Source organism: Mustelus asterias, unplaced genomic scaffold, assembly GCF_964213995.1.
Source record: "Mustelus asterias unplaced genomic scaffold, sMusAst1.hap1.1 HAP1_SCAFFOLD_749, whole genome shotgun sequence".
Classification (NCBI taxonomy): Eukaryota; Metazoa; Chordata; class Chondrichthyes; order Carcharhiniformes; family Triakidae; genus Mustelus; species Mustelus asterias.
Window position 1 is genome coordinate 176,786 of NW_027590697.1, and position 26,131 is coordinate 202,916.

The window sequence follows — 26,131 nt, forward strand, 5'->3', positions numbered from 1 at the left end:
CCCCGCTGTCTGCCTGCCTCTGCCACCCTCTCCTCCCCGTGGTCGCTGCTGATGTGTCCTAGTTCTCGCTGTCACGTGCCGGCTTTCCTTGTCGGATCCTCCGGAGGATCACTGACCTCAGTGTGACCAATAAAAAAAAAAATTCCTCGATTCCTGTTGCTGTGGCAACGGTATGTTCCATTAAAGGAACAGGCCTCCCCTCCCCCACTCCGCCTCGCTTTGTGAGTTAACCAATTACCTCCGCACTCTCATCCCCGCAGGCTCCCTCGGCAGGGGAGGGAGAGGCGGGGAGGAGCGTTCCGAGGCTGCCTCCATCTTCTCCAAACATCTACTCAATGATTGAAGGAAGCACCCCCCCCCAGCCGTCTCGTTCCCCTGCCCCTCAGCCTCCCCGTTCCATTCCCACCCCCCCTCCTTCCCCCCGTCTGCCTGAGTTTAAATCTATTTATTAGTGTCACAAGTAAGGCTTACATTAACACTGCAATGAAGTTACTGTGACAATCCCCTAGTCGCCACACTCCTGTTCGGGTTACACTGAGGGAGAATTTAGCACGGCCAATCCACCCTAACCAGCAAGTCTTTCAGACTGTGGGAGGAAACCGGAGCACCCGGAGGAAACCCACGCAGACACGGGGAGAACGTGCAGACTCCGCACAGACAGTGACCCAAGCCGGGAATCGAACCCGGGTCCCTGGTGCTGTGAGGCAGCAGTGCTAACAACTGCGCCACCGTGCCGCTCATGAGGGTTGGTTGAACACAGCAGGTTGTCACTCTCTGCCGCACAGCGCCAGGGACCCGGGTTCGATTCCCGGCTCGGGTCACTGTCTGTGCGGAGTCTGCACGTTCTCCCCGTGTCTGCGTGGGTTTCCTCCGGGTGCTCCGGTTTCCTCCCACAGTCTGAAAGACGTGCGGGTTAGGGTGCATTGGCCGTGCTAAATTCTCCCTCAGTGTCCCCCAACAGGAGTGTGGCGACCAGGGGATTGTCACAGTAACTTCATTGCAGTGTTAATGTAAGCCTTCTTGTGACAATAATAAATAAACTTGAATTATAACGTTCGGGGACATGGGACAAGTTCAGGGAAGTCGGATTAGCGCCATTTTAGTGGTGGTTATTGTGGGTGCAGACTCGATGGGCTGAAGGGCCTTTTCTGCGCTCTGCGTCTCTGCGTCTCTGCGTCTCTGCGTCTCTGTGTCTCTGTGTCTCTGTGTCTCTGCGCTCTGTGTCTCTGCGCTCTGTGTCTCTGTGTCTCTGCGCTCTGTGTCTCTGTGTCTCTGCGCTCTGTGTCTCTGTGTCTCTGTGTCTCTGTATCTCTGTGTCTCTGCGTCTCTGCGCTCTGTATCTCTGTATCTCTGTATCTCTGTGTCTCTGTGTCTCTGTGTCTCTGTGTCTCTGCGCTCTGTGTCTCTGTGTCTCTGTATCTCTGTATCTCTGTGTCTCTGTGTCTCTGTGTCTCTGCGCTCTGTGTCTCTGTGTCTCTGTGTCTCTGTATCTCTGTGTCTCTGTGTCTCTGTGTCTCTGTGTCTCTGCATCTCTGCGTCTCTGTGTCTCTGTGTCTCTGCGCTCTGTATCTCTGTATCTCTGTATCTCTGTGTCTCTGTGTCTCTGCGCTCTGTATCTCTGTATCTCTGCGTCTCTGCGTCTCTGTATCTCTGTGTCTCTGCGTCTCTGTGTCTCTGTGTCTCTGTGTCTCTGTATCTCTGCGCTCTGTATCTCTGTGTCTCTGTGTCTCTGTGTCTCTGCGTCTCTGTGTCTCTGCGTCTCTGTATCTCTGTGTCTCTGCGCTCTGTATCTCTGCGCTCTGTATCTCTGTGTCTCTGTGTCTCTGTGTCTCTGCGTCTCTGTGTCTCTGCGTCTCTGTATCTCTGTGTCTCTGCGCTCTGTATCTCTGTATCTCTGCGTCTCTGCGTCTCTGTATCTCTGTGTCTCTGCGTCTCTGTGTCTCTGTGTCTCTGTATCTCTGCGCTCTGTATCTCTGTGTCTCTGTGTCTCTGTGTCTCTGCGTCTCTGTGTCTCTGCGTCTTTGTATCTCTGTGTCTCTGCGCTCTGTATCTCTGCGCTCTGTATCTCTGTGTCTCTGTGTCTCTGTGTCTCTGCGTCTCTGCGTCTCTGTGTCTCTGCGTCTCTGTATCTCTGTGTCTCTGCGCTCTGTATCTCTGCGCTCTGTATCTCTGTGTCTCTGTGTCTCTGTGTCTCTGCGTCTCTGTGTCTCTGTGTCTCTGTATCTCTGCGTCTCTGTGTCTCTGTGTCTCTGTGTCTCTGCGTCTCTGTATCTCTGTGTCTCTGTATCTCTGTGTCTCTGCGTCTCTGTATCTCTGTATCTCTGTGTCTCTGTGTCTCTGCGCTCTGTATCTCTGTATCTCTGTGTCTCTGTGTCTCTGCGCTCTGTATCTCTGTATCTCTGCGTCTCTGCGTCTCTGTATCTCTGTGTCTCTGCGTCTCTGTGTCTCTGCGTCTCTGTATCTCTGTGTCTCTGTGTCTCTGTGACTATGACAGGGTTTGGGAGCTCAGGCCATTCCTCCAGTGATTGGCAGCCCTGCCTCCAGCGGTATAATTATTCCATTCTCTCTCTTTCTCCCCCACAGGGCTCAACTGGACTGAGGCACGGGGGTTTAGGACGCAGACCCACGAGCCCACACACGGTGAGTACACACTCTGGGAGTACGGGGGGTGGGGGGGCGGGGTGGGAGTATGGGGCTGAGGAGGGAAGTCACTCCTCCCGCTCTGAGAGATGATACATCATGAGGAACAGTACAGGGAGAGGATGGGGCAGCCTGGGCCCTTCCCCTGGTGTCCCTGCGCTGTGGGGCCCTTCCCCTGGTGTCCCCTTCCCCTGGTGCCCCTGCACTGTGGGGCCTTTCCCCTGGTGTCCCTCTGTGTGGGGACCTCCCCCGGTGTCCCTGTGCGTGGGGATCTCCCCCGGTGTCCCTCTGTGTGGGGACCTCCCCCAGTGTCCCTGTGCGTGTGGGGACCTCCCCCGGTGTCCCTGTGTGTGGGGATCTCCCCCGGTGTCCCTGTGCGTGTGGGGACCTCCCCCGGTGTCCCTGCGTGTGGGGACCTCCCCCGGTGTCCCTGCGTGTGGGGACCTCCCCCGGTGTCCCTGTGCGTGGGGACCTCCCCCGGTGTCCCTGTGCATGGGGACCTCCCCCGGTGTCCCTGCGTGTGGGGACCTCCCCCGGTGTCCCTGTGTGTGGGGACCTCCCCCGGTGTCCCTGTGCGTGTGGGGACCTCCCCCGGTGTCCCTGTGCGTGTGGGGACCTCCCCCGGTGTCCCTGTGCGTGGGGACCTCCCCCGGTGTCCCTGTGCGTGTGGGGACCTCCCCCGGTGTCCCTGTGCATGGGGACCTCCCCCGGTGTCCCTGCGTGTGGGGACCTCCCCCGGTGTCCCTGTGTGTGGGGACCTCCCCCGGTGTCCCTGTGCGTGTGGGGACCTCCCCCGGTGTCCCTGTGCGTGTGGGGACCTCCCCCGGTGTCCCTGTGTGCGTGGGGACCTCCCCCGGTGTCCCTGTGCGTGTGGGGACCTCCCCCGGTGTCCCTGCGTGTGGGGACCTCCCCCGGTGTCCCTGTGCGTGGGGACCTCCCCCGGTGTCCCTGCGTGTGGGGACCTCCCCCGGTGTCCCTCTGTGCGTGGGGACCTCCCCCGGTGTCCCTGTGCGTGGGGACCTCCCCCGGTGTCCCTGTGCGTGGGGACCTCCCCCGGTGTCCCTGTGCGTGGGGACCTCCCCCGGTGTCCCTGTGCGTGGGGACCTCCCCCGGTGTCCCTGCGTGTGGGGACCTCCCCCGGTGCCCCTGTGCGTGTGGGGACCTCCCCCGGTGTCCCTGTGCGTGTGGGGACCTCCCCCAGTCTCCCTGTGCGTGGGGACCTCCCCCGGTGTCCCTGTGCGTGGGGACTTCCCCCGGTGTCCCTGTGCGTGGGGACCTCCCCCGGTGTCCCTGTGCGTGGGGACCTCCCCCGGTGTCCCTGCGTGTGGGGACCTCCCCCGGTGTCCCTGTGCGTGGGGACCTCCCCCGGTGTCCCTGTGCGTGGGGACCTCCCCCGGTGTCCCTGTGCGTGTGGGGACCTCCCCCGGTGTCCCTGCGTGTGGGGACCTCCCCCAGTGTCCCTGTGCGTGTGGGGACCTCCCCCGGTGTCCCTGTGCGTGGGGACCTCCCCCAGTGTCCCTGTGCGTGTGGGGACCTCCCCCGGTGTCCCTGTGTGTGGGGACCTCCCCCGGTGTCCCTGTGCGTGTGGGGACCTCCCCCGGTGTCCCTGTGCGTGGGGACCTCCCCCGGTGTCCCTGTGCGTGGGGACCTCCCCCGGTGTCCCTGCGTGTGGGGACCTCCCCCGGTGTCCCTGTGCGTGGGGACCTCCCCCGGTGTCCCTGCGTGTGGGGACCTCCCCCGGTGTCCCTGTGCGTGGGGACCTCCCCCGGTGTCCCTGCGTGTGGGGACCTCCCCCGGTGTCCCTGTGCGTGTGGGGACCTCCCCCGGTGTCCCTGTGCGTGTGGGGACCTACCCCGGTGTCCCTGTGCGTGTGGGGACCTCCCCCGGTGTCCCTGCGTGTGGGGACCTCCCCCGGTGTCCCTGTGCGTGGGGACCTCCCCCGGTGTCCCTGTGCGTGTGGGGACCTCCCCCCCGTGTGCCTGTGCGTGTGGGGACCTCCCCCCCGTGTCCCTGTGCGTGTGGGGACCTCCCCCGGTGTCCCTGTGCGTGGGGACCTCCCCCGGTGTCCCTGTGCGTGGGGACCTCCCCCGGTGTCCCTGCGTGTGGGGACCACCCCGGTGTCCCTGTGCGTGTGGGGACCTCCCCCGGTGTCCCTGCGTGTGGGGACCTCCCCCGGTGTCCCTGTGCGTGTGGGGACCTCCCCCGGTGTCCCTGTGCGTGGGGACCTCCCCCGGTGTCCCTGTGCGTGGGGACTTCCCCCGGTGTCCCTGTGCGTGGGGACCTCCCCCGGTGACCCTGTGCGTGTGGGGACCTCCCCCGGTGTCCCTGTGCGTGTGGGGACCTCCCCCCCGTGTCCCTGTGCGTGTGGGGATCTCCCCCCCGTGTCCCTGTGCGTGTGGGGACCTCCCCCGGTGTCCCTGTGCGTGGGGACCTCCCCCGGTGTCCCTGTGCGTGGGGACCTCCCCCGGTGTCCCTGCGTGTGGGGACCACCCCGGTGTCCCTGTGCGTGTGGGGACCTCCCCCGGTGTCCCTGCGTGTGGGGACCTCCCCCGGTGTCCCTGTGCGTGTGGGGACCTCCCCCGGTGTCCCTGTGCGTGGGGACCTCCCCCGGTGTCCCTGTGCGTGGGGACTTCCCCCGGTGTCCCTGTGCGTGGGGACCTCCCCCGGTGTCCCTGTGCGTGTGGGGACCTCCCCCGGTGTCCCTGTGCGTGGGGACCTCCCCCGGTGTCCCTGTGCGTGGGGACCTCCCCCGGTGTCCCTGCGCGTGGGGACCTCCCCCGGTGTCCCTGCGTGTGGGGACCTCCCCCGGTGTCCCTGTGTGTGTGGGGACCTCCCCCGGTGTCCCTGTGCGTGTGGGGACCTCCCCCGGTGTCCCTGTACGTGTGGGGACCTCCCCCGGTGTCGAGAGCAGTGCTGCACAGTCTCTGTGTTTACTCGGATGTCTGTGGTCTCTCCAAGGTGCTGGACAAGGAGGTTTGCAAAGTGAGCCAGGAGCAGTATGCCGATGTCCTCAGGCCTGCCCGGGACCCCCTGGTGATCCAGGTCTTGCGGCGCAGTCCCAGAGGAAAGATTCCCACCTCAATCCAGGACCTGCAACTCGTCGACAATGGCACCCAGACCGAGATCACCTTCGAACACATCATGGCCCTTAGCAAGGTGCAGCCGCCGTCTCCCCCAGTCGTCCAGTTAGAGCCCTACGCCCTGTCCGAAATGTGAGTACCGACAAATGCCACACACGCTGGAAACGCACAGGGCGATCCCATACCTGAATATCAGAGATTGTGAACAGAGATCCTTACCCTGCTGAATAAACAGACTGTGCACAGTGATCCTTACCCGGCTGAATAAACAGACTGTGTACAGAGATCCTTACCCTGCTGAATAAACAGACTGTGTTCAGAGATCCTTACCTTGCTGAATAGGCACAGACTGCGTACAGAGATCCTTACCCTGCTGAATAAACACAGACTGCATACAGAGATCCTTACCCTGCTGAATAAACACAGACTGCATACAGAGATCCTTACCCTGCTGAATAAACACAGACTGTGTACAGTGATCCTTACCCCACTGAATAAACACAGACTGTGTACAGTGATCCTTACCCCACTGAATAAACACAGACTGTGTACAGAGATCCTTACCCTGCTGAATAAACAGACTGTGTACAGTGACCCCTACTCTGCTGAAAAAACATAGACTGTGTACAGAGATCCTTACCCTGCTGAATAAACAGACTGTGTACAGAGATCCTTACCCTGCTGAATAAACAGACTGTGTACAGAGATCCTTACCCTGCTGAATAAATAGACTGTGTCCCGAGATCCTTACCCTGCTGAATAAACAGACTGTGTACAGAGATCCTTACCCTGCTGAATAAACAGACTGTGTACAGAGATCCTTACCTTGCTGAATAGGCACAGACTGCGTACAGAGATCCTTACCCTGCTGAATAAACACAGACTGCATACAGAGATCCTTACCCTGCTGAATAAACACAGACTGTGTACAGAGATCCTTACCCTGCTGAATAAACACAGACTGCATACAGAGATCCTTACCCTGCTGAATAAACACAGACTGTGTACAGAGATCCTTACCCTGCTGAATAGACACAGACTGTGTACAGAGATCCTTACCCTGCTGAATAAACACAGACTGCATACAGAGATCCTTACCCTGCTGAATAAACAGACTGTGTTCAGAGATCCTTACCTTGCTGAATAGGCACAGACTGCGTACAGAGATCCTTACCCTGCTGAATAAACACAGACTGCAGACAGAGATCCTTACCCTGCTGAATAAACACAGACTGTGTACAGAGATCCTTACCCTGCTGAATAAACACAGACTGCATACAGAGATCCTTACCCTGCTGAATAAACACAGACTGTGTACAGAGATCCTTACCCTGCTGAATAGACACAGACTGTGTACAGAGATCCTTACCCTGCTGAATAAACACAGACTGCATACAGAGATCCTTACCCTGCTGAATAAACACAGACTGTGTACAGAGATCCTTACCCTGCTGAATAGACACAGACTGTGTACAGAGATCCTTACCCTGCTGAATAAATACAGACTGTGTACAGAGATCCTTACCCTGCTGAACAAACAGACTGTGTACAGTGATCCTTACCCTGCTGAATAAACAGACTGTGTACATAGATCCTTACCCTGCTGTATAGGCACAGACTGTGTACAGAGATCCTTACCCTGCTGAATAAACACAGACTGTGTACAGAGATCCTTACCCTGCTGAATAGGCACAGACTGTGTACAGTGATCCTTACCCTGCTGAATAAACAGACTGTGTACAGAGATCCTTACCCTGCTGAATAAACAGACTGTGTACAGAGATCCTTACCCTGCTGAATAAACAGACTGTGTACAGTGATCCTTACCCTGCTGAAAAAACATAGACTGTGCACTGAGATCCTTACCCTGCTGAATAAATACAGACTGTGTACAGAGATCCTTACCCTGCTGAATAAATACAGACTGTGTTCAGAGATCCTTACCCTGCTGAATAAACAGACTGTGTTCAGAGATCCTTACCCTGCTGAATAAACAGACTGTGTACAGAGATCCTTACCCTGCTGAATAAACACAGACTGTGTACAGAGATCCTTACCCTGCTGAATAAATACAGACTGTGTACAGAGATCCTTACCCTGCTGAATAGACAGACTGTGTACAGAGATCCTTACCCTGCTGAATAAACAGACTGTGTACAGAGATCCTTACCCTGCTGAATAAACACAGACTGTGTACAGAGATCCTTACCCTGTTGAATAAACAGACTGTGTACAGTGATCCTTACCCTGCTGAATAAACACAGACTGTGTACAGAGATCCTTACCCTGCTGAATAAACACAGACTGTGTACAGAGATCCTTACCCTGCTGAATAAACACAGACTGTGTACAGAGATCCTTACCCTGTTGAATAAACAGACTGTGTACAGAGATCCTTACCCTGCTGAATAAACACAGACTGTGTACAGAGATCCTTACCCTGCTGAATAAACACAGACTGTGTACAGAGATCCTTACCCTGTTGAATAAACAGACTGTGTACAGAGATCCTTACCCTGCTGAATAAACACAGACTGTGTACAGAGATCCTTACCCTGTTGAATAAACAGACTGTGTACAGAGATCCTTACCCTGCTGAATAAACACAGACTGTGTACAGAGATCCTTACCCTGCTGAATAAATACAGACTGTGTACAAAGATCCTTACCCTGCTGAATAAACATAGACTGTGCACAGAGATCCTTACCCTGCTGAATAAATACAGACTGTATACAGAGAGCCTTACCCTGCTGAATAAACACAGACTGTGTACAGTGATCCTTACCCTGCTGAATAAACACAGACTGTGTACAGAGATCTTTACCCTGCTGAATAAATACAGACTGTGTATAGAGAGCCTTACCCTGCTGAATAAACACAGACTGTGTACAGTGATCCTTACCCTGCTGAATAGACAGACTGTGTACAGAGATCCTTACCCTGCTGAATAAACAGACTGTGTACAGAGATCCTTACCCTGCTGAATAAACACAGACTGTGTACAGAGATCCTTACCCTGTTGAATAAACAGACTGTGTACAGAGATCCTTACCCTGCTGAATAAACACAGACTGTGTACAGAGATCCTTACCCTGCTGAATAAACACAGACTGTGTACAGAGATCCTTACCCTGCTGAATAAACACAGACTGTGTACAGAGATCCTTACCCTGTTGAATAAACAGACTGTGTACAGAGATCCTTACCCTGCTGAATAAACACAGACTGTGTACAGAGATCCTTACCCTGCTGAATAAACACAGACTGTGTACAGAGATCCTTACCCTGTTGAATAAACAGACTGTGTACAGAGATCCTTACCCTGCTGAATAAACACAGACTGTGTACAGAGATCCTTACCCTGCTGAATAAACACAGACTGTGTACAGAGATCCTTACCCTGTTGAATAAACAGACTGTGTACAGAGATCCTTACCCTGCTGAATAAACACAGACTGTGTACAGAGATCCTTACCCTGTTGAATAAACAGACTGTGTACAGAGATCCTTACCCTGCTGAATAAACACAGACTGTGTACAGAGATCCTTACCCTGCTGAATAAATACAGACTGTGTACAAAGATCCTTACCCTGCTGAATAAACATAGACTGTGCACAGAGATCCTTACCCTGCTGAATAAATACAGACTGTATACAGAGAGCCTTACCCTGCTGAATAAACACAGACTGTGTACAGTGATCCTTACCCTGCTGAATAAACACAGACTGTGTACAGAGATCTTTACCCTGCTGAATAAATACAGACTGTGTATAGAGAGCCTTACCCTGCTGAATAAACACAGACTGTGTACAGTGATCCTTACCCTGCTGAATAGACAGACTGTGTACAGAGATCCTTACCCTGCTGAATAAACAGACTGTGTACAGAGATCCTTACCCTGCTGAATAAACACAGACTGTGTACAGAGATCCTTACCCTGCTGAATAAACACAGACTGTGTACAGAGATCCTTACCCTGCTGAATAAATACAGACTGTGTGCAAAGATCCTTACCCTGCTGAATAAACATAGACTGTGCACAGAGATTCTTACCCTGCTGAATAAATACAGACTGTGTACAGAGAGCCTTACCCTGCTGAATAAACACAGACTGTGTACAGTGATCCTTACCCTGCTGAATAAACACAGACTGTGTACAGTGATCCTTACCCTGCTGAATAAACAGACTGTGCACAGTGATCCTTACCCTGCTGAATAAACAGACTGTGTACAGAGATCCTTACCCTGCTGAATAAATACAGACTGTGTACAGTGATCCTTACCCTACTGAATAAATACAGACTGTGTACAGTGATCCTTACCCTGCTGAATAAACACAGACTGTGTACAGTGATCCTTACCCTGCTGAATAAACACAGACTGTGTACAGAGATCCTTACCCTGCTGAATAAATACAGACTGTGTACAGTGATCCTTACCCTACTGAATAAACACAGACTGTGTACAGTGATCCTTACCCTGCTGAATAAACACAGACTGTGTACAGTGATCCTTACCCTGCTGAATAAATACAGACTGTGTACAGTGATCCTTACCCTACTGAATAAACACAGACTGTGTACAGTGATCCTTACCCTGCTGAATAGACACAGACTGTGTACAGAGATCCTTACCCTGCTGAATAAACACAGACTGTGTACAGTGATCCTTACCCTACTGAATAAACACAGACTGTGTACAGTGATCCTTACCCTGCTGAATAGACACAGACTGTGTACAGAGATCCTTACCCTGCTGAATAAATACAGACTGTGTACAGAGATCCTTACCCTGCTGAATAAACACAGACTGTGTACAGTGATCCTTACCCTGCTGAATAAACACAGACTGTGTACAGTGATCCTTACCCTACTGAATAAATACAGACTGTGTACAGTGATCCTTACCCTACTGAATAAACACAGACTGTGTACAGAGATCCTTACCCTGCTGAATAAACAATGAGTCTATACTTTCCCTGAGCCCTCTGTGTCTCACACCTCTCTCCCAGGGCTAGTTTTGATCTGCTTTGTGTGCTTAACCTCTCTCCCCGCAGCCTCGTTGTTGACAGTTTCTCTTTGTCCCTGTAGCCCACCCATTGGGAACGATTTTTATGACCCCAATGACTACCTGGACAGTGGGCATCATGAAGTGGACCGGTCAGAGGAACTGGAGTACGAGGTGGGTGCGCGCTCCGCTATCCTACAGCACATTAACTCATTTTAACATCCCACGCCCTGTATCCGCTGGAGTTTAGAAGAGTGAAAGGTGACCTTTACGACCCTGAGGGGGTTTATGGACAGGGGGATGGGGAGAGAATGTTTCCTCTGGTGGGAATCTGGAACTAGGATTTGATTTGATTTATTATTGTCACATGTACTGGGATACAGTGAAAAGTATTGTTTCTCACGCACTATACAGACAAAGCATACCGTTCATAGAGAAGGGGTCTCTGTTTAGAAATAACATCGAAACCAGAAGCAGGAGGAGGCCATTCGGCCCTTCGAGCTGCTCCACCATTCATTTTGATCACGGCTGATCATCAAATTCAATATCCTGATCCCCCCCCTTCCCCCCCATATCCCTCGATCCCTTTAGCCCCAAGAGCGATATCTAATTCCTTCCTGAAATCACACAATGTTTTGGCCTCAGCTACTTTCTGTGGGAGTGAATTCCACACATTCACCACCCTCTGGGTGAAGAAATTTCTCCTCACCTCAGTTCTAAAAGGTTTACCCCTTATCCTCAAACTATGACCCCTAGGTCTGACCGGAGCCTTATACAGCCTCAGAAGTACATCCCTGCTCTTGTATTCTAGCCCTCTCGACATGAATGCTAACATTGCATTTGCCTTCCTAACTGCCGGCTGAACCTGCACGTTAACGTTAAGAGAATCTCGAACAATGACTCCCAAGTCCCTTTGTGTTTCTGATTTCCTGAGCATTTTCCCCATTTAGAAAATAGTCTTTGCCTTAATTCCTGGCATAATCTGATTGGTTATCTACAATCAGTTGTTAGTGTGGCTATTAACGCACTCAGGATTATTCAGCTGGTGCGGCCCATTCCCGGAATCAGGGCTAACAGGAGGCGTATTGTTCTGGACTATTCCACCTCTTCAACGTTGCTATTGGCAGCGCATTCCAGCCTCCTACCTTCCCCCCCGTGTAAAAAACTTACCTCCCACATCTCCTTTAAACTTTCCCCCTTTTAGCTTCAACCTATCTCCCCCAGTAACTGACATTTCGACCCTGGGAAAAGACTCCAATTATCCATTCTGACCGTGCCACTTATAATTTTGGAAAATCTATCAGATCACCCCGAAGACTCCAACGTCCAAGAGAAAACAAACCATGTTTGTTTAGGGAGGGAATTCCGGAGCTCACGGCACCCCTCACCCTAGCAGCTGAAGGCACGGCCGCCAATGGCGGAGCGATGGGAATTGGGGAATGCTCAAGAGGCCGGAATTGGAGGAGCGCAGGGATCTCGGAGGGTCGTAGGAGGTTGCAGAGATAGGGAGGGGGTGTAGCGGCTGGAGGAGGTGACAGAGATAGGGAGGGGTGTAGGGGCTGAAGGAGGTTACAGTGATAGGGAGGGGGTGTAGGGGCTGGAGGAGGTTACAGAGATAGGGAGGGGTGTAGGGGCTGAAGGAGGTGACAGAGATAGGGAGGGGGTGTAGGGGCTGGAGGTGACAGAGATAGGGAGGGGGTGTAGGGGCTGGAGGAGGTTAGAGAGATAGGGAGGGGGTCTGGGGCTGGAGGAGGTTACAGAGATAGGGAGGGGGTGTAGGGGCTGGAGGAGGTTACAGAGATAGGAAGGGGTGTAGCGGCTGGTGGAAGTTACAGAGATAGGGAGGGGGTGTAGGGGACTGGAGGAGGTTACAGAGATAGGGAGGGGTGTAGGGGCTGGAGGAGGTTACAGAGATAGGGAGGGGGTGTAGGGGACTGGAGGAGGTTACAGAGATAGGGAGGGGTGTAGGGGCTGGAGGAGGTTACAGAGATAGTGAGGGGGTGTAGGGGCTGGAGGAGGTTACAGAGATAGGGAGGGGGTGTAGGGGCTGGAGGAGGTTACAGAGATAGGGAGGGGTGTAGGGGACTGGAGGAGGTTACAGAGATAGGGAGGGGTGTAGGGGCTGGAGGAGGTTACAGAGATAGTGAGGGGGTGTAGGGGACTGGAGGAGGTTACAGAGATAGGGAGGGGGTGTAGGGGCTGGAGGGGGTTACAGAGATAGGGAGGGGTGTAGGGGCTGGAGGAGGTTACAGAGATAGTGAGGGGGTGTAGGGGACTGGAGGAGGTTACAGAGATAGGGAGGGGTGTAGGGGCTGGAGGAGGTTACAGAGATAGTGAGGGGGTGTAGGGGACTGGAGGAGGTTACAGAGATAGGGAGGGGTGTAGGGGCTGGAGGAGGTTACAGAGATAGGGAGGGGGTGTAGGGGGCTGGAGGTGGCAGAGATAGGGAGGGGTGTAGGGGCTGGAGGAGGTTACGGAGATAGGGAGGGGGTGTAGGGGCTGGAGGAGGTTACAGAGATAGGGAGGGGGTGTAGGGGCTGGAGGAGGTTACGGAGATAGGGAGGGGGTGTAGGGGCTGGAGGAGGTTACAGAGATAGGGAGGGGGTGTAGGGGCTGGAGGAGGTTACAGAGATAGGGAGGGGGTGTAGGGGCTGGAGGAGGTTACAGAGATAGGGAGGGGTGTAGCGGCTGGTGGAAGTTACAGAGATAGGGAGGGGGTCTGGGGCTGGAGGAGGTTACAGAGATAGGGAGGGGGTGTAGGGCCTGGAGGAGGTTACAGAGATAGGAAGGGGTGTAGGGGCTGGTGGAAGTTACAGAGATAGGGAGGGGTGTAGGGGCTGAAGGAGGTTACAGAGATAGGGAGGATTGTAGGTGCTGGAGGAGGTTACAGAGATAGGGAGGGGGTGTAGGGGCTGGAGGAGGTTACAGAGATAGGGAGGGGTGTAGCGGCTGGTGGAAGTTACAGAGATAGGGAGGGGGTCTGGGGCTGGAGGAGGTGACAGAGATAGGGAGGGGGTGTAGGGGCTGGAGGAGGTTAGAGAGATAGGGAGGGGGTCTGGGGCTGGAGGAGGTTACAGAGATAGGGAGGGGGTGTAGGGGCTGGAGGAGGTTACAGAGATAGGAAGGGGTGTAGCGGCTGGTGGAAGTTACAGAGATAGGGAGGGGGTGTAGGGGACTGGAGGAGGTTACAGAGATAGGGAGGGGTGTAGGGGCTGGAGGAGGTTACAGAGATAGGGAGGGGGTGTAGGGGACTGGAGGAGGTTACAGAGATAGGGAGGGGTGTAGGGGCTGGAGGAGGTTACAGAGATAGTGAGGGGGTGTAGGGGCTGGAGGAGGTTACAGAGATAGGGAGGGGGTGTAGGGGCTGGAGGAGGTTACAGAGATAGGGAGGGGTGTAGGGGACTGGAGGAGGTTACAGAGATAGGGAGGGGTGTAGGGGCTGGAGGAGGTTACAGAGATAGTGAGGGGGTGTAGGGGACTGGAGGAGGTTACAGAGATAGGGAGGGGGTGTAGGGGCTGGAGGGGGTTACAGAGATAGGGAGGGGTGTAGGGGCTGGAGGAGGTTACAGAGATAGTGAGGGGGTGTAGGGGACTGGAGGAGGTTACAGAGATAGGGAGGGGTGTAGGGGCTGGAGGAGGTTACAGAGATAGTGAGGGGGTGTAGGGGACTGGAGGAGGTTACAGAGATAGGGAGGGGTGTAGGGGCTGGAGGAGGTTACAGAGATAGGGAGGGGGTGTAGGGGGCTGGAGGTGGCAGAGATAGGGAGGGGTGTAGGGGCTGGAGGAGGTTACGGAGATAGGGAGGGGGTGTAGGGGCTGGAGGAGGTTACAGAGATAGGGAGGGGGTGTAGGGGCTGGAGGAGGTTACGGAGATAGGGAGGGGGTGTAGGGGCTGGAGGAGGTTACAGAGATAGGGAGGGGGTGTAGGGGCTGGAGGAGGTTACAGAGATAGGGAGGGGGTGTAGGGGCTGGAGGAGGTTACAGAGATAGGGAGGGGTGTAGCGGCTGGTGGAAGTTACAGAGATAGGGAGGGGGTCTGGGGCTGGAGGAGGTTACAGAGATAGGGAGGGGGTGTAGGGCCTGGAGGAGGTTACAGAGATAGGAAGGGGTGTAGGGGCTGGTGGAAGTTACAGAGATAGGGAGGGGTGTAGGGGCTGAAGGAGGTTACAGAGATAGGGAGGATTGTAGGTGCTGGAGGAGGTTACAGAGATAGGGAGGGGGTGTAGGGGCTGGAGGAGGTTACAGAGATAGGGAGGGGTGTAGCGGCTGGTGGAAGTTACAGAGATAGGGAGGGGGTCTGGGGCTGGAGGAGGTTACAGAGATAGGGAGGGGGTGTAGGGGCTGGAGGAGGTTACAGAGATAGGAAGGGGTGTAGGGGCTGGTGGAAGTTACAGAGATAGGGAGGGGTGTAGGGGCTGAAGGAGGTTACAGAGATAGGGAGGGTTGTAGGTGCTGGAGGAGGTTACAGAGATAGGGAGGGGGTGTAGGGGCTGGAGGAGGTTAGAGAGATAGGGAGGGGGTCTGGGGCTGGAGGAGGTTACAGAGATAGGGAGGGGGTGTAAGGGCTGGAGGAGGTTACAGAGATAGGAAGGGGTGTAGCGGCTGGTGGAAGTTACAGAGATAGGGAGGGGGTCTGGGGCTGGAGGAGGTACAGAGATAGGGAGGGGGTGTAGGGGCTGGAGGAGGTTGCAGAGATAGGAAGGGGTGTAGGGGCTGGTGGAAGTTACAGAGATAGGGAGGGGTGTAGGGGCTGAAGGAGGTTACAGAGATAGGGAGGGTTGTAGGTGCTGGAGGAGGTTACAGAGATAGGGAGGGGGTGTAGGGGCTGGAGGAGGTTAGAGAGATAGGGAGGGGGTCTGGGGCTGGAGGTGGTTACAGAGATAGGGAGGGGGTGTAGGGGCTGGAGGAGGTTACAGAGATAGGGAGGGGTGTAGGGGCTGGTGGAAGTTACAGAGATAGGGAGGGGTGTAGGGGCTGAAGGAGGTTACAGAGATAGGGAGGGTTGTAGGCGCTGGAGGAGGTTACAGAGATAGGGAGGGGTGGAGGGGCTGAAGGAGGTTACAGAGATAGGGAGGGGTGTCGGGGCTGAAGGCGGTTACAGAGATAGGGAGGGGTGTAGGGGCTGAGGGAGGTTACAGAGATAGGGAGAGATGGAGGGGTTTACAGAGCAGGTAGAGGGGAAATAAATGTGTGTATTTCTAAATTTCTCTGAGCAAGGGGTGTGGGGAAAGCCCTGTGGATGTCCTGAGGTTGGACATTGCGGGGATCTTATTGAAACTTACAGGATACTGGGAGGCCTGGTTAGAGTGGACGTGGAGAGGATGTTTTCACTTGTAGGAAAAACTAGAACCAGAGGGCACAACCTCAGGCTAAAGGGACGATCCTTTAAAACAGAGATGAGGAGGAATTTCTTCAGCCAGAGAGTGGTGAATCTGTGGAACTCTTTGCCGCAGAAGGCTGTGGAGGCCAGGTCATCGAGTGTCTTTAAGACAGAGATAGATAGGTTCTTGATTAATAAGGGGATCAGGGGTTATGGGGAAAAGGCAGGAGAATGGGGATGAGAAAAATATCAGCCATGGTTGAATGGCGGAGCAGACTTGATGGGCCGAGTGGCCTAATTCTGCTCCCTATGTCTTTAAGTCTTATGGGGCTATAGACATTGTGAGTTGATCTGGGGGAGGGGGGGGTGGTCTGTGCTGATGGCGTGGTGTTATCTTTTGGGTCTTTCTGTGTCCAGGAAGTGGAGCTTTATAAACAGAGTCACCAGGAGAAGTTGGGACTGACCGTGTGTTACCGGACGGATGATGAGAATGACACAGGAATCTATGTGGGAGAGGTAAGGAATCAGGGCCCCCCGGTGGGGAGAGGGGGAGTGCGGTCGATCTTTCATACAGCCAGCACAGTTATGATGGGCAGAATGGCCTCAGCTTACGGCCTCAGATTATAAAAAGGATATCGAGACAATGAGGGGCAAAATAGATTGAGGTTGTGCCCCTCGCCCCACTCAATATCACTGGTGATAGTGAACGCCTCGATTCAATCTCCCCTTTAACCTCCTCCGCTCCACGGAGAACCATCCCAGCTTCTCTCTCTCGTTACGATGCAGAGGTTGCTTTCCATTTGATACGTAACGGCAAATCCCCCAAAGAGGAATCCCTCGCCTCGTAATCTGTTCAAAGTGTGTGGGAAGGTGTGAACTGCCCTTCAGTAATGTTTAGTGGGTAACAAACAGAAATACCCCCGCACTCACTTTAAAATAAACACTTAACAATTTATTCATTTAACTAACCAGGAGCTTTAACTAAACAAGTAACATGTCGATTAAAGTGAGGTTCTATTGGAATGCTGTTCAAATAAATACAAGGATCATTCATTGCCCAAAAAAGATAAGAACAGAAATCTAGTCACTCACAAAACAATATACAACCAGGTGTCTTGGCTTTGGGAAGCCTTTGGAGTTCTTCTTTCGAATGCGCTGTCTGTAAGCTCTTTCTGGTTTTGGTCCCCTTCGTTAGATAGATGGAGAGTTCTCTTAAGAGATATTCTAAGCTGGCAGGGAGCTGCTCCTGCCCTCTCTCGGTGTTGAGATGTGGCAGCTCTTCAGTTGAGCTGCAGGCAGGCAGTTGAGTTCCTCTTTATAACTCTGATGACCTAATCATCTTTCCTACACCAGGATTGGTCTGATGTTATCAACAACAGCAAATTCAAATTGGATAGGTTCCTGATGGCTGACTGTCTCCCATAAACTGATAGGCTGTCAAAATTCAAAAGCTGGCCAAGCCTGTTACCAGGGCAACCCTGATGCTTGGTCTATCGTTACAAATGTTGCACTCTGTGTACCCTTTCCCTCCACAATTGACTAGAGATGGAGGGACTGAACCGGTTATACTAAACACTGACTCAATCGTCACAGCCGCCTGATTAAAACGCAGTAATGTGTTGATCCGCAGATTAACCCGACTGGGATCGCAGCGAAGGATGGCCGCATTCGAACGGGAGACCGTATCATTCAGGTAAGACAGAGCAGCTGAGCGAGCTTCTGTATCCAACCCTTTGCTGTACCTGTCCTGGGAGTGTTTGATGGGGACAGTGTAGAGGGAGCTTTACTCTGTATCTAACCCTTTGCTGTACCTGTCCTGGGAGTGTTTGATGGGGACAGTGTAGAGGGAGCTTTACTCTGTATCCAACCCTTTGCTGTACCTGTCCTGGGAGTGTTTGATGGGGACAGTGTAGAGGGAGCTTTACTCTGTATCCAACCCTTTGCTGTACCTGTCCTGGGAGTGTTTGATGGGGACAGTGTCGAGGGAGCTTTACTCTGTATCTAACCCCGTGCTGTACCTGTCCTGGGAGTGTTTGATGGGGACAGTGTAGAGGGAGCTTTACTCTGTATCGAACCCCGTGCTGTACCTGTCCTGGGAGTGTTTGATGGGGACAGTGTAGAGGGAGCTTTACTCTGTATCCAACCCCTTGCTGTACCTGTCCTGGGAGTGTTTGATGCGGACAGTGTAGAGGGAGCTTTACTCTGTATCTAACCCCGTGCTGTACCTGTCCTGGGAGTGTTTGATGGGGACAGTGTAGAGGGAGCTTTACTCAGTATCTAACCCCGTGCTGTACCTGTCCTGGGAGTGTTTGATGGGGACAGTGTAGAGGGAGTTTTACTCTGTATCTAACCCATGCTGTACCTGTCCTGGGAGTGTTTGATGGGGACAGTGTAGAGGGAGCTTTACTCTGTATCTAACCCATGCTGTACCTGTCCTGGGAGTGTTTGATGGGGACAGTGTAGAGGGAGCTTTACTCTGTATCTAACCCCGTGCTGTACCTGTCCTGGGAGTGTTTGATGGGGGACAGTGTAGAGGGAGCTTTACTCAGTATCTAACCCCGAGCTGCACCTGTCCTGGGAGTGTTTGATGGGGGACAGTGTCGAGGGAGCTTTACTCAGTATCTAACCCATGCTGTACCTGTCCTGGGAGTGTTTGATGGGGGACAGTGGAGAGGGAGCTTTACTCTGTATCTAACCCCGTGCTGTACCTGTCCTGGGAGTGTTTGATGCAGGACAATATAGGGGGAGCTTTACTCTGTATCTAACCCCGTGCGGTACCTGTCCTGGGAGTGTTTGATGGGGGACAGTGTAGAGGAAGCTTTACTCTGTATCTAACCCCGTGCTGTACCTGTCCTGGGAGTGTTTGATGGGGGACAGTGTAGAGGGAGCTTTACTCTGTATATAACCCCGTGCTGTACCTGTCCTGGGAGTGTTTGATGCGGACAATATAGGGGGAGCTTTACTCTGTATCTAACCCCGTGCTGTACCGGTCCTGGGAGTGTTTGATGGGGACAGTGTAGAGGGAACTTTACTCTGTATCTAACCCCGTGCTGTACCTGTCCTGGGAGTGTCTGATGGGGACAGTGTAGAGGGAGCTTTACTCTGTATCTAACCCCGTGCTGTACCTGTCCTGGGAGTGTCTGATGGGGACAGTGTAGAGGGAGCTTTACTCTGTATCTAACCCCGTGCTGTACCTGTCCTGGGAGTGTTTGATGCGGACAGTGTAGAGGGAGCTTTACTCTGTATCTGACCCCGTGCTGTACCTGTCCTGGGAGTGTTTGATGGGGACAGTGTAGAGGGAGCTTTACTCAGTATCTAACCCCGTGCTGTACCTGTCCTGGGAGTGTTTGATGGGGACAGTGTAGAGGGAGCTTTACTCTGTATCTAACCCATGCTGTACCTATCCTGGGAGTGTTTGATGGGGACAGTGTAGAGGGAGCTTTACTCTGTATCTAACCCATGCTGTACCTGTCCTGGGAGTGTTTGATGGGGACAGTGTAGAGGGAGCTTTACTCTGTATCTAACCCCGTGCTGTACCTGTCCTGGGAGTGTTTGATGGGGGACAGTGTAGAGGGAGCTTTACTCAGTATCTAACCCCGAGCTGCACCTGTCCTGGGAGTGTTTGATGGGGGACAGTGTCGAGGGAGCTTTACTCAGTATCTAACCCATGCTGTACCTGTCCTGGGAGTGTTTGATGGGGGACAGTGTCGAGGGAGCTTTACTCAGTATCTAACCCATGCTGTACCTGTCCTGGGAGTGTTTGATGGGGGACAGTGGAGAGGGAGCTTTACTCTGTATCTAACCCCGTGCTGTACCTGTCCTGGGAGTGTTTGATGCAGGACAATATAGGGGGAGCTTTACTCTGTATCTAACCCCGTGCGGTACCTGTCCTGGGAGTGTTTGATGGGGGACAGTGTAGAGGAAGCTTTACTCTGTATCTAACCCCGTGCTGTACCTGTCCTGGGAGTGTTTGATGGGGGACAGTGTAGAGGGAGCTTTACTCTGTATCTAACCCCGTGCTGTACCTGTCCTGGGAGTGTTTGATGCGGACAATATAGGGGGAGCTTTACTCTGTATCTAACCCCGTGCTGTACCGGTCCTGGGAGTGTTTGATGGGGACAGTGTAGAGGGAACTTTACTCTGTATCTAACCCCGTGCTGTACTTGTCCTGGGAGTGTCTGATGGGGACTGTGTAGAGGGAGCTTTACTCTGTATCTAACCCCGTGCTGTACCTGTCCTGGGAGTGTCTGATGGGGACAGTGTCGAGGGAGCTTTACTCTGTATCTAACCCCGTGCTGTACCTGTCCTGGGAGTGTTTGATGGGGGACAGTGTAGAGGGAGCTTTACTCTGTATCTAACCCCGTGCTGTACCTGTCCTGGGAGTGTTTGATGGGGACAGTGTAGAGGGAGCTTTACTCTGTATCTAACCCCGTGCTGTGCCTGTCCTGGGAGTGTTTGATGGGGACAGTGTAGAGGGAGCTTTACTCTGTATCTAACCCCGTGCTGTACCTGTCCTGGGAGTGTTTGATGGGGGACAGTGTGTCACTTTCTGAGCAGAGTGTGTGTGTCTCTGTTACAGATCAATGGGGTGGAGGTTCAGAACAGGGAGGAGGCCGTTGCGATCCTGACACGTGAGGACAGCACCAATGTCTCCTTATTATTAGCACGGCCAGAGATGGAGGTAAGTGATTGCTCTCTGATCTGCACGGATCCACCAGTCTGTTGCTGAAATATAACCCTGTCCATCGCATATCTCAGTGGGCAGTAACGGACTGTTACAGCATCAGGTTTGAGACAGTTCAATGTTAGATTTGTCTGAATTCACCATTTCTCCTCCTGTCCCATACCAGGGAATGGAGCGAATTCTCTGTAACGTCTTCCAGCCCTTACACCCCTCCCTATCTCTGTAACCTCCTCCAGCCCCTCGACCCCCTCCATATCTCTATAGCCTCCTCCAGCCCCTACACCCCTCCCTATCTCTGTAACCTCCTCCAGCCCCTACACCCCTCCCTATCTCTGTAACCTCCTCCAGCCCTACACCCCTCCCTATCTCTGTAACCCCCTCCAGCCCCTGCACCCCCTCCCTATCTCTGTAACCTCCTCCAGTCCCGACACCCCTCACTATCTCTGTAACCTCCTCCAGCCCCTACATCCCCTCCCTATCTCTGTAACCTCCTCCAGCTCCTACACCCCTCCCTATCTCTGTACCCTCTTCCAGCCCCTACATCCCCTCCCTATCTCTGTCACCCCCTCCAGCTCCTACACCCCTCCCTATCTCTGTACCCTCTTCCAGCCCCTACATCCCCTCCCTATCTCTGTAACCTCCTCCAGCCCTACACCCCTCCCTATCTCTGTAACCCCCTCCAGCCCCTGCACCCCCTCCCTATCTCTGTAACCTCCTCCAGTCCCGACACCCCTCACTATCTCTGTAACCTCCTCCAGCCCCTACATCCCCTCCCTATCTCTGTAACCTCCTCCAGCCCCTACACCCCTCCCTATCTCTGTAACCTCCTGCATCTCAGATGCCAGCCTCCAGCCAATTCGATTCCCTCCACGTGATATCCAGAAACGGTTGGAGGCACTGATAACATTCCGGCCATAGTACTGAAGACTTGTGCTCCAGAACTTGCCGCTTCCCTATTTTTCTTCGAATCCCCCTTGAACCTCCCACACCTCATTTCTAACCTGTGTCCCCCTCGTGACTGACCCTTCAACTAAGGGGAACAGCTGCTCCTTATCCACTCTGTCCGTGTCCCTCATAATCTTGTCCACCTCGATCAGTTCACCCCTCAGTCTTCTCTGCTCCAACCAAAACAACCCAAGCCTCCCCAACCTCTCTTCATAACTGAAACGCTCCACCCCAGGCAGCATCCTGGTGAATCTCCTCTGCACCCCCTCCAGTGCAATCACATCCTTCCGATAATGTGGTGACCAGAACTGCACACAGTGCTCTCGCTGTGGCCTCACCAAAGTTCGATACAACTCCAACATGGCTTCCCTGCTTTTGTAATCTGTGCCTCGATTGACAAAGGCGAGTGTCCCAGATGCCTTTTTCACCACCCGATTAACACGCCCTTCCGCTTTCCGAGATCTGTGGACACCGTTGTTCTTCGGAACTTCCCAGTCTTTAAAGTTTAAATGTATTTATTCGTGCCACAAGCACGGCTGCCAATCACCGGAGGAATGGCCTGAGCTCCCAAACCCTGTCATAGTCACGGAGACACAGAGATACAGAGACGCAGAGACACAGAGATACAGAGACACAGAAGAGCTCCCTCAGCCCATCGAATCCGCACCCACAATAACCACCACTAAAGTGGCGCTATTCCCACTTCCCTGAACTTTCCCATGACTCCAAATGTTATAATTCAAGTTTATTTATGAGTGTCACAAGTAGGCTTACATTAACACTGCAATGAAGTTACTGTGAACATCCCCCAGTCTCCACACTCCTGTTCGGGTAACACTGAGGGAGAATTTAGCACGGCCAATGCATCCTAACCAGCACGTCTTTCGGACTGTGGGAGGAAACCGGAGCACCCCGAGGAAACCCGCGCAGACACGGGGAGAACGTGCAGACTCTGCACAGACAGTGACCCCAAGCCGGGAATCGAACCCGGGTCCCTGGCGCTGTGAGGCAGCAGTGCTAACCCACTGTGCCACTGTGCTGCCCCGTGTCAGATCTTTCAGAGGATACCCCCTTGTCAAACTACTCAGACCAAAGTGCATCACCTCACGCTTTTCAAGTGATTGGTCGAAGGTTTAGGGGTGCAGTGAGATGGTTAAGAAGTATTGTCACCCAGCGGGTTGTTGGGGCGGGAGGGGGGGGGTGGGTGCGGTGGGGGTTGGGTCTGGACCTCCCTGTCTGAAAGAGTTGCAGAGGTAGCAACCCCTTTGATAATTTAAAGGGATGGTCACTCTTGTGGCATGCAGTGGGGTGAAGGGCCGAGTGGCCATCAGGCTTGCCTGTTCACCAGCGGTGCTCGGAGTTGAGGGTGAGCCAGTGGGTAGGGTTTACCCACCCAGAGGATATGGGGGGAGCAGTGGGAGGGATCCCTGGTTGGTGGGATGGGATCCGGGGATGCAGCAGACAATAATAGCTCGTGTAATATTCCTAAACCCAGCCTCTCTGCTCCCACAGCTGGAGGAGGGTTGGATGGAAGACAGGAATGAGGCAATGGACATCCCGACTCGAGAGGAGGCCGAGGACATACCCGCACGTGCAGGCAAAGCCAGCGCGGCCCAACACGTGAGTCTCAGAGGCGGTAAATTAACCCAACCCTCGCACATTCCTGTGCGACACTCAGAGAGTCAGTGCTGAGGGAGTGCCGCACTGTAGGAGGGTCAGTGCTGAGGGAGCGCCGCACTGTGGGAGGGTCAGTGCTGAGGGAGCGCCGCACTGTGGGAGGGTCAGTGCTGAGGGAGCGCTGCACTGTGGGAGGGTCAGTGCTGAGGGAGCGCCGCACTGTGGGAGGGTCAGTGCTGAGGGAGCGCCACACTGTGGGAGTGTCAGTGCTGAGGGAGCGCCGCACTGTGGGAGGGTCAGTGCTGAGGGAGCGCCGCAATGTGGGAGGGTCAGTGCTGAGGGAGCGCCGCACTGTGGGAGGGTCAGTGCTGAGGGAACGCCGCACTGTGGGACGGTCAGTGCTGAGGGAGCGCCGCACTGTGGGAGGGTCAGTGCTGAGGGAGCGCCGCACTGTGGGAGGGTCAGTGCTGAGGGAGAGCCGCACTGTGGGAGGTTCAGTGCTGAGGGAGCGCCGCACTGTGGGAGGGTCAGTGCTGAGGGAGCGCCGCACTGTGGGAGTGTCAGTGCTGAGGGAGCGCCGCACTGTGGGAGTGTCAGTGCTGAGGGAGCGCCGCACTGTGGGAGGGTCAGTGCTGAGGGAACGCCGCACTGTGGGAGGGTCAGTGCTGAGGGAGCGCCGCACTGTGGGAGGGTCAGTGCTGAGGGAGCGACGCACTGTGGGAGGGTCAGTGCTGAGGGAGCGCCACACTGTGGGAGGGCCGGTGCTGAGGGAGCGCCGCACTGTGGGGAGGGTCAGTGCTGAGGGAGCGCCGCACTGTGGGAGGGCCGGTGCTGAGGGAGTGCCGCACTGTGGGGAGGGTCAGTGCTGAGGGAGCGCCGCACTGTGGGAGGGTCAGTGCTGAGGGAGCGCCGCACTGTGGGGAGGGTCAGTGCTGAGGGAGCGCCGCACTGTGGGGAGGGTCAGTGCTGAGGGAGCGCCGCACTGTGGGGAGGGTCAGTGCTGAGGGAGCGCCGCACTGTGGGGAGGGTCAGTGCTGAGGGAGCGCCGCACTGTGGGTCAGTGCTGTGGGAGGGTCAGTGCTGAGGGAGGGTCAGTGCTGAGGGAGGGTCAGTGCTGAGGGAATTGACAGTGAAGTGTTTTCTTGCAGAGTGCGAAGGAGGATGGGAAGAGTGCGGTGGACTCGGGGAACTTGCTGAGCAACAGCCAGGAGCTGGACAGCGGGGTGGGCCGCACGGACGAGAGCACCCGGAATGATGAGAGCTCGGAGCACGACATCCTGGGCGATGACCAGACCAGTACGACCACCACCAACACATCGAACACCACCCCGGGCAGCCTGCGGAGGTTCCAGCCCCGCAAGAACGAGGGAGCCGCCATCCGGGCGCGCGATTTCCACCTCAGCACGGACTCGCTGGCCGGAGCGGACCTGGCGGTGTCCGATCTGCCCGGACTGACCGAGGAGGAGTGCGAGCGTTACCGCGAACTGCTGGAGATCAAGTGCCACCTGGAGAACGGCAACGGCGGCCCGGGCTACCAGCGCAGCCGGGCGCTGGACGTCAACCGCAACGAGGGCATGGGGCGCCTGGCGGCCATGTTGCAGGAGGAGTTGGGTCACCTCGAGTTCAAGTGCCGCAACGTGCTGCGGGCGCAGAAGATGCAGCAGCTGCGGGAGCGCTGCATGAAGGCGTGGCTGGCCGGCGAGGGGGGCCCCCCGGACGCCGGCGGCCCCGGGGCGGCCACCGACCCGCTGCGGCACGGCCTGTGCGACATCACCGAGCTGCCCGAGAGGTCGGACAGGGACAGCAGCAGCGCCTACAACACGGGCGAGAGCTGCCGCAGCACGCCGCTGCTCGCCGAGCCGGCGCCCGAGGAGCGGCGGGCGGCCGCCAACCTCAACCTCCGGCACGGCAGCCCCGCCAAGTTCCGCAGCCTGCCCCGCGACGGGGTGGGCAGGCGCCCGGCCGAGGAGCGGGGGGCCCGGCGGGGGCCCAGGGCGGGCGACGGCGGCAGCCCCGAGCTCGCGCGCTGCCACCGCTCGCCCGGCCGGCCGGGGCGCCTCTCCGAGCGCTACCGCAGCTGCGTGCAGCTGGTGCCGGCGCCCGCCCCGGCCGGGCCGGAGGGCGGCAGGGGCGGCGAGGCCCGCATGGAGTGGAAGGTCAAGGTTCGCAGCGACGGCAGCCGCTACGTGGCCAAGCGCCCGGTCCGCGACAGACTGCTGAAGGCGCGCGCCATGAAGATCCGCGAGGAGCGCAGCGGCATGACGACGGACGACGACGCGGTGAGCGAGCTGAAGATGGGCCGCTACTGGAGCCGCGAGGAGCGGAAGCAGCACCTGGCGCGGGCGCGCGAGCAGCGCAAGCGGCGCGAGTTCATGATGCAGAGCCGACTGGACTGCCTGCGGGAGCAGCAGGCCGCCGGGGAAGGCCGCTCCGAGCTCAGCATCATCGCCCTCAGCCACAAGAAGTGCGCCAAGCGCCGGAACCGCAAGATCCTGGACAACTGGATGACCATCCAGGAGATGCTGGCGCACGGCACGCGGACTGCAGACGGGAAGAGGGTCTACAACCCACTGCTGTCTGTCACCACCGTCTAGCGGGGAGGCCGGGGGGTGGGGGCGGGGAGGAGGGGGCTCATGTTGGTGGATTGGGGGGGGAGGGGGGGGGGATTGTTAACCCCATGCTTGGGGGGCAAGAGGAAGGATCAACGCTCCAATTCTCAGCGGGACATGAGGCCATTGTTACTCCCCCCCCCTCACTCCCCCACCCCCCCCCTCACTCCCCCACTCCCCCCCCCCCCTCACTCCCCCACCCACCCCCCTCACACCCCCACCCACCC

At 55.6% G+C, this 26,131-nt stretch overlaps 1 protein-coding gene across 1 annotated transcript in view; it reads left to right on the plus strand.

Moving 5' to 3' along the window:
- Positions 1 to 25,889, plus strand: part of LOC144487342 (PDZ domain-containing protein 4-like) — a 111,200-nt gene extending 85,311 nt beyond the window's left edge. Inside the window, exons 2-8 of the mRNA XM_078205425.1 lie at positions 5,547 to 5,852; positions 10,813 to 10,903; positions 16,467 to 16,565; positions 17,680 to 17,742; positions 20,629 to 20,730; positions 23,191 to 23,298; positions 24,444 to 25,889. Of these exons, the coding sequence (XP_078061551.1) occupies positions 5,547 to 5,852; positions 10,813 to 10,903; positions 16,467 to 16,565; positions 17,680 to 17,742; positions 20,629 to 20,730; positions 23,191 to 23,298; positions 24,444 to 25,889 (2,215 nt within the window). The remainder of the gene's footprint in view (positions 1 to 5,546; positions 5,853 to 10,812; positions 10,904 to 16,466; positions 16,566 to 17,679; positions 17,743 to 20,628; positions 20,731 to 23,190; positions 23,299 to 24,443) is intronic.
- Positions 25,890 to 26,131: the final 242 nt, after the last annotated feature.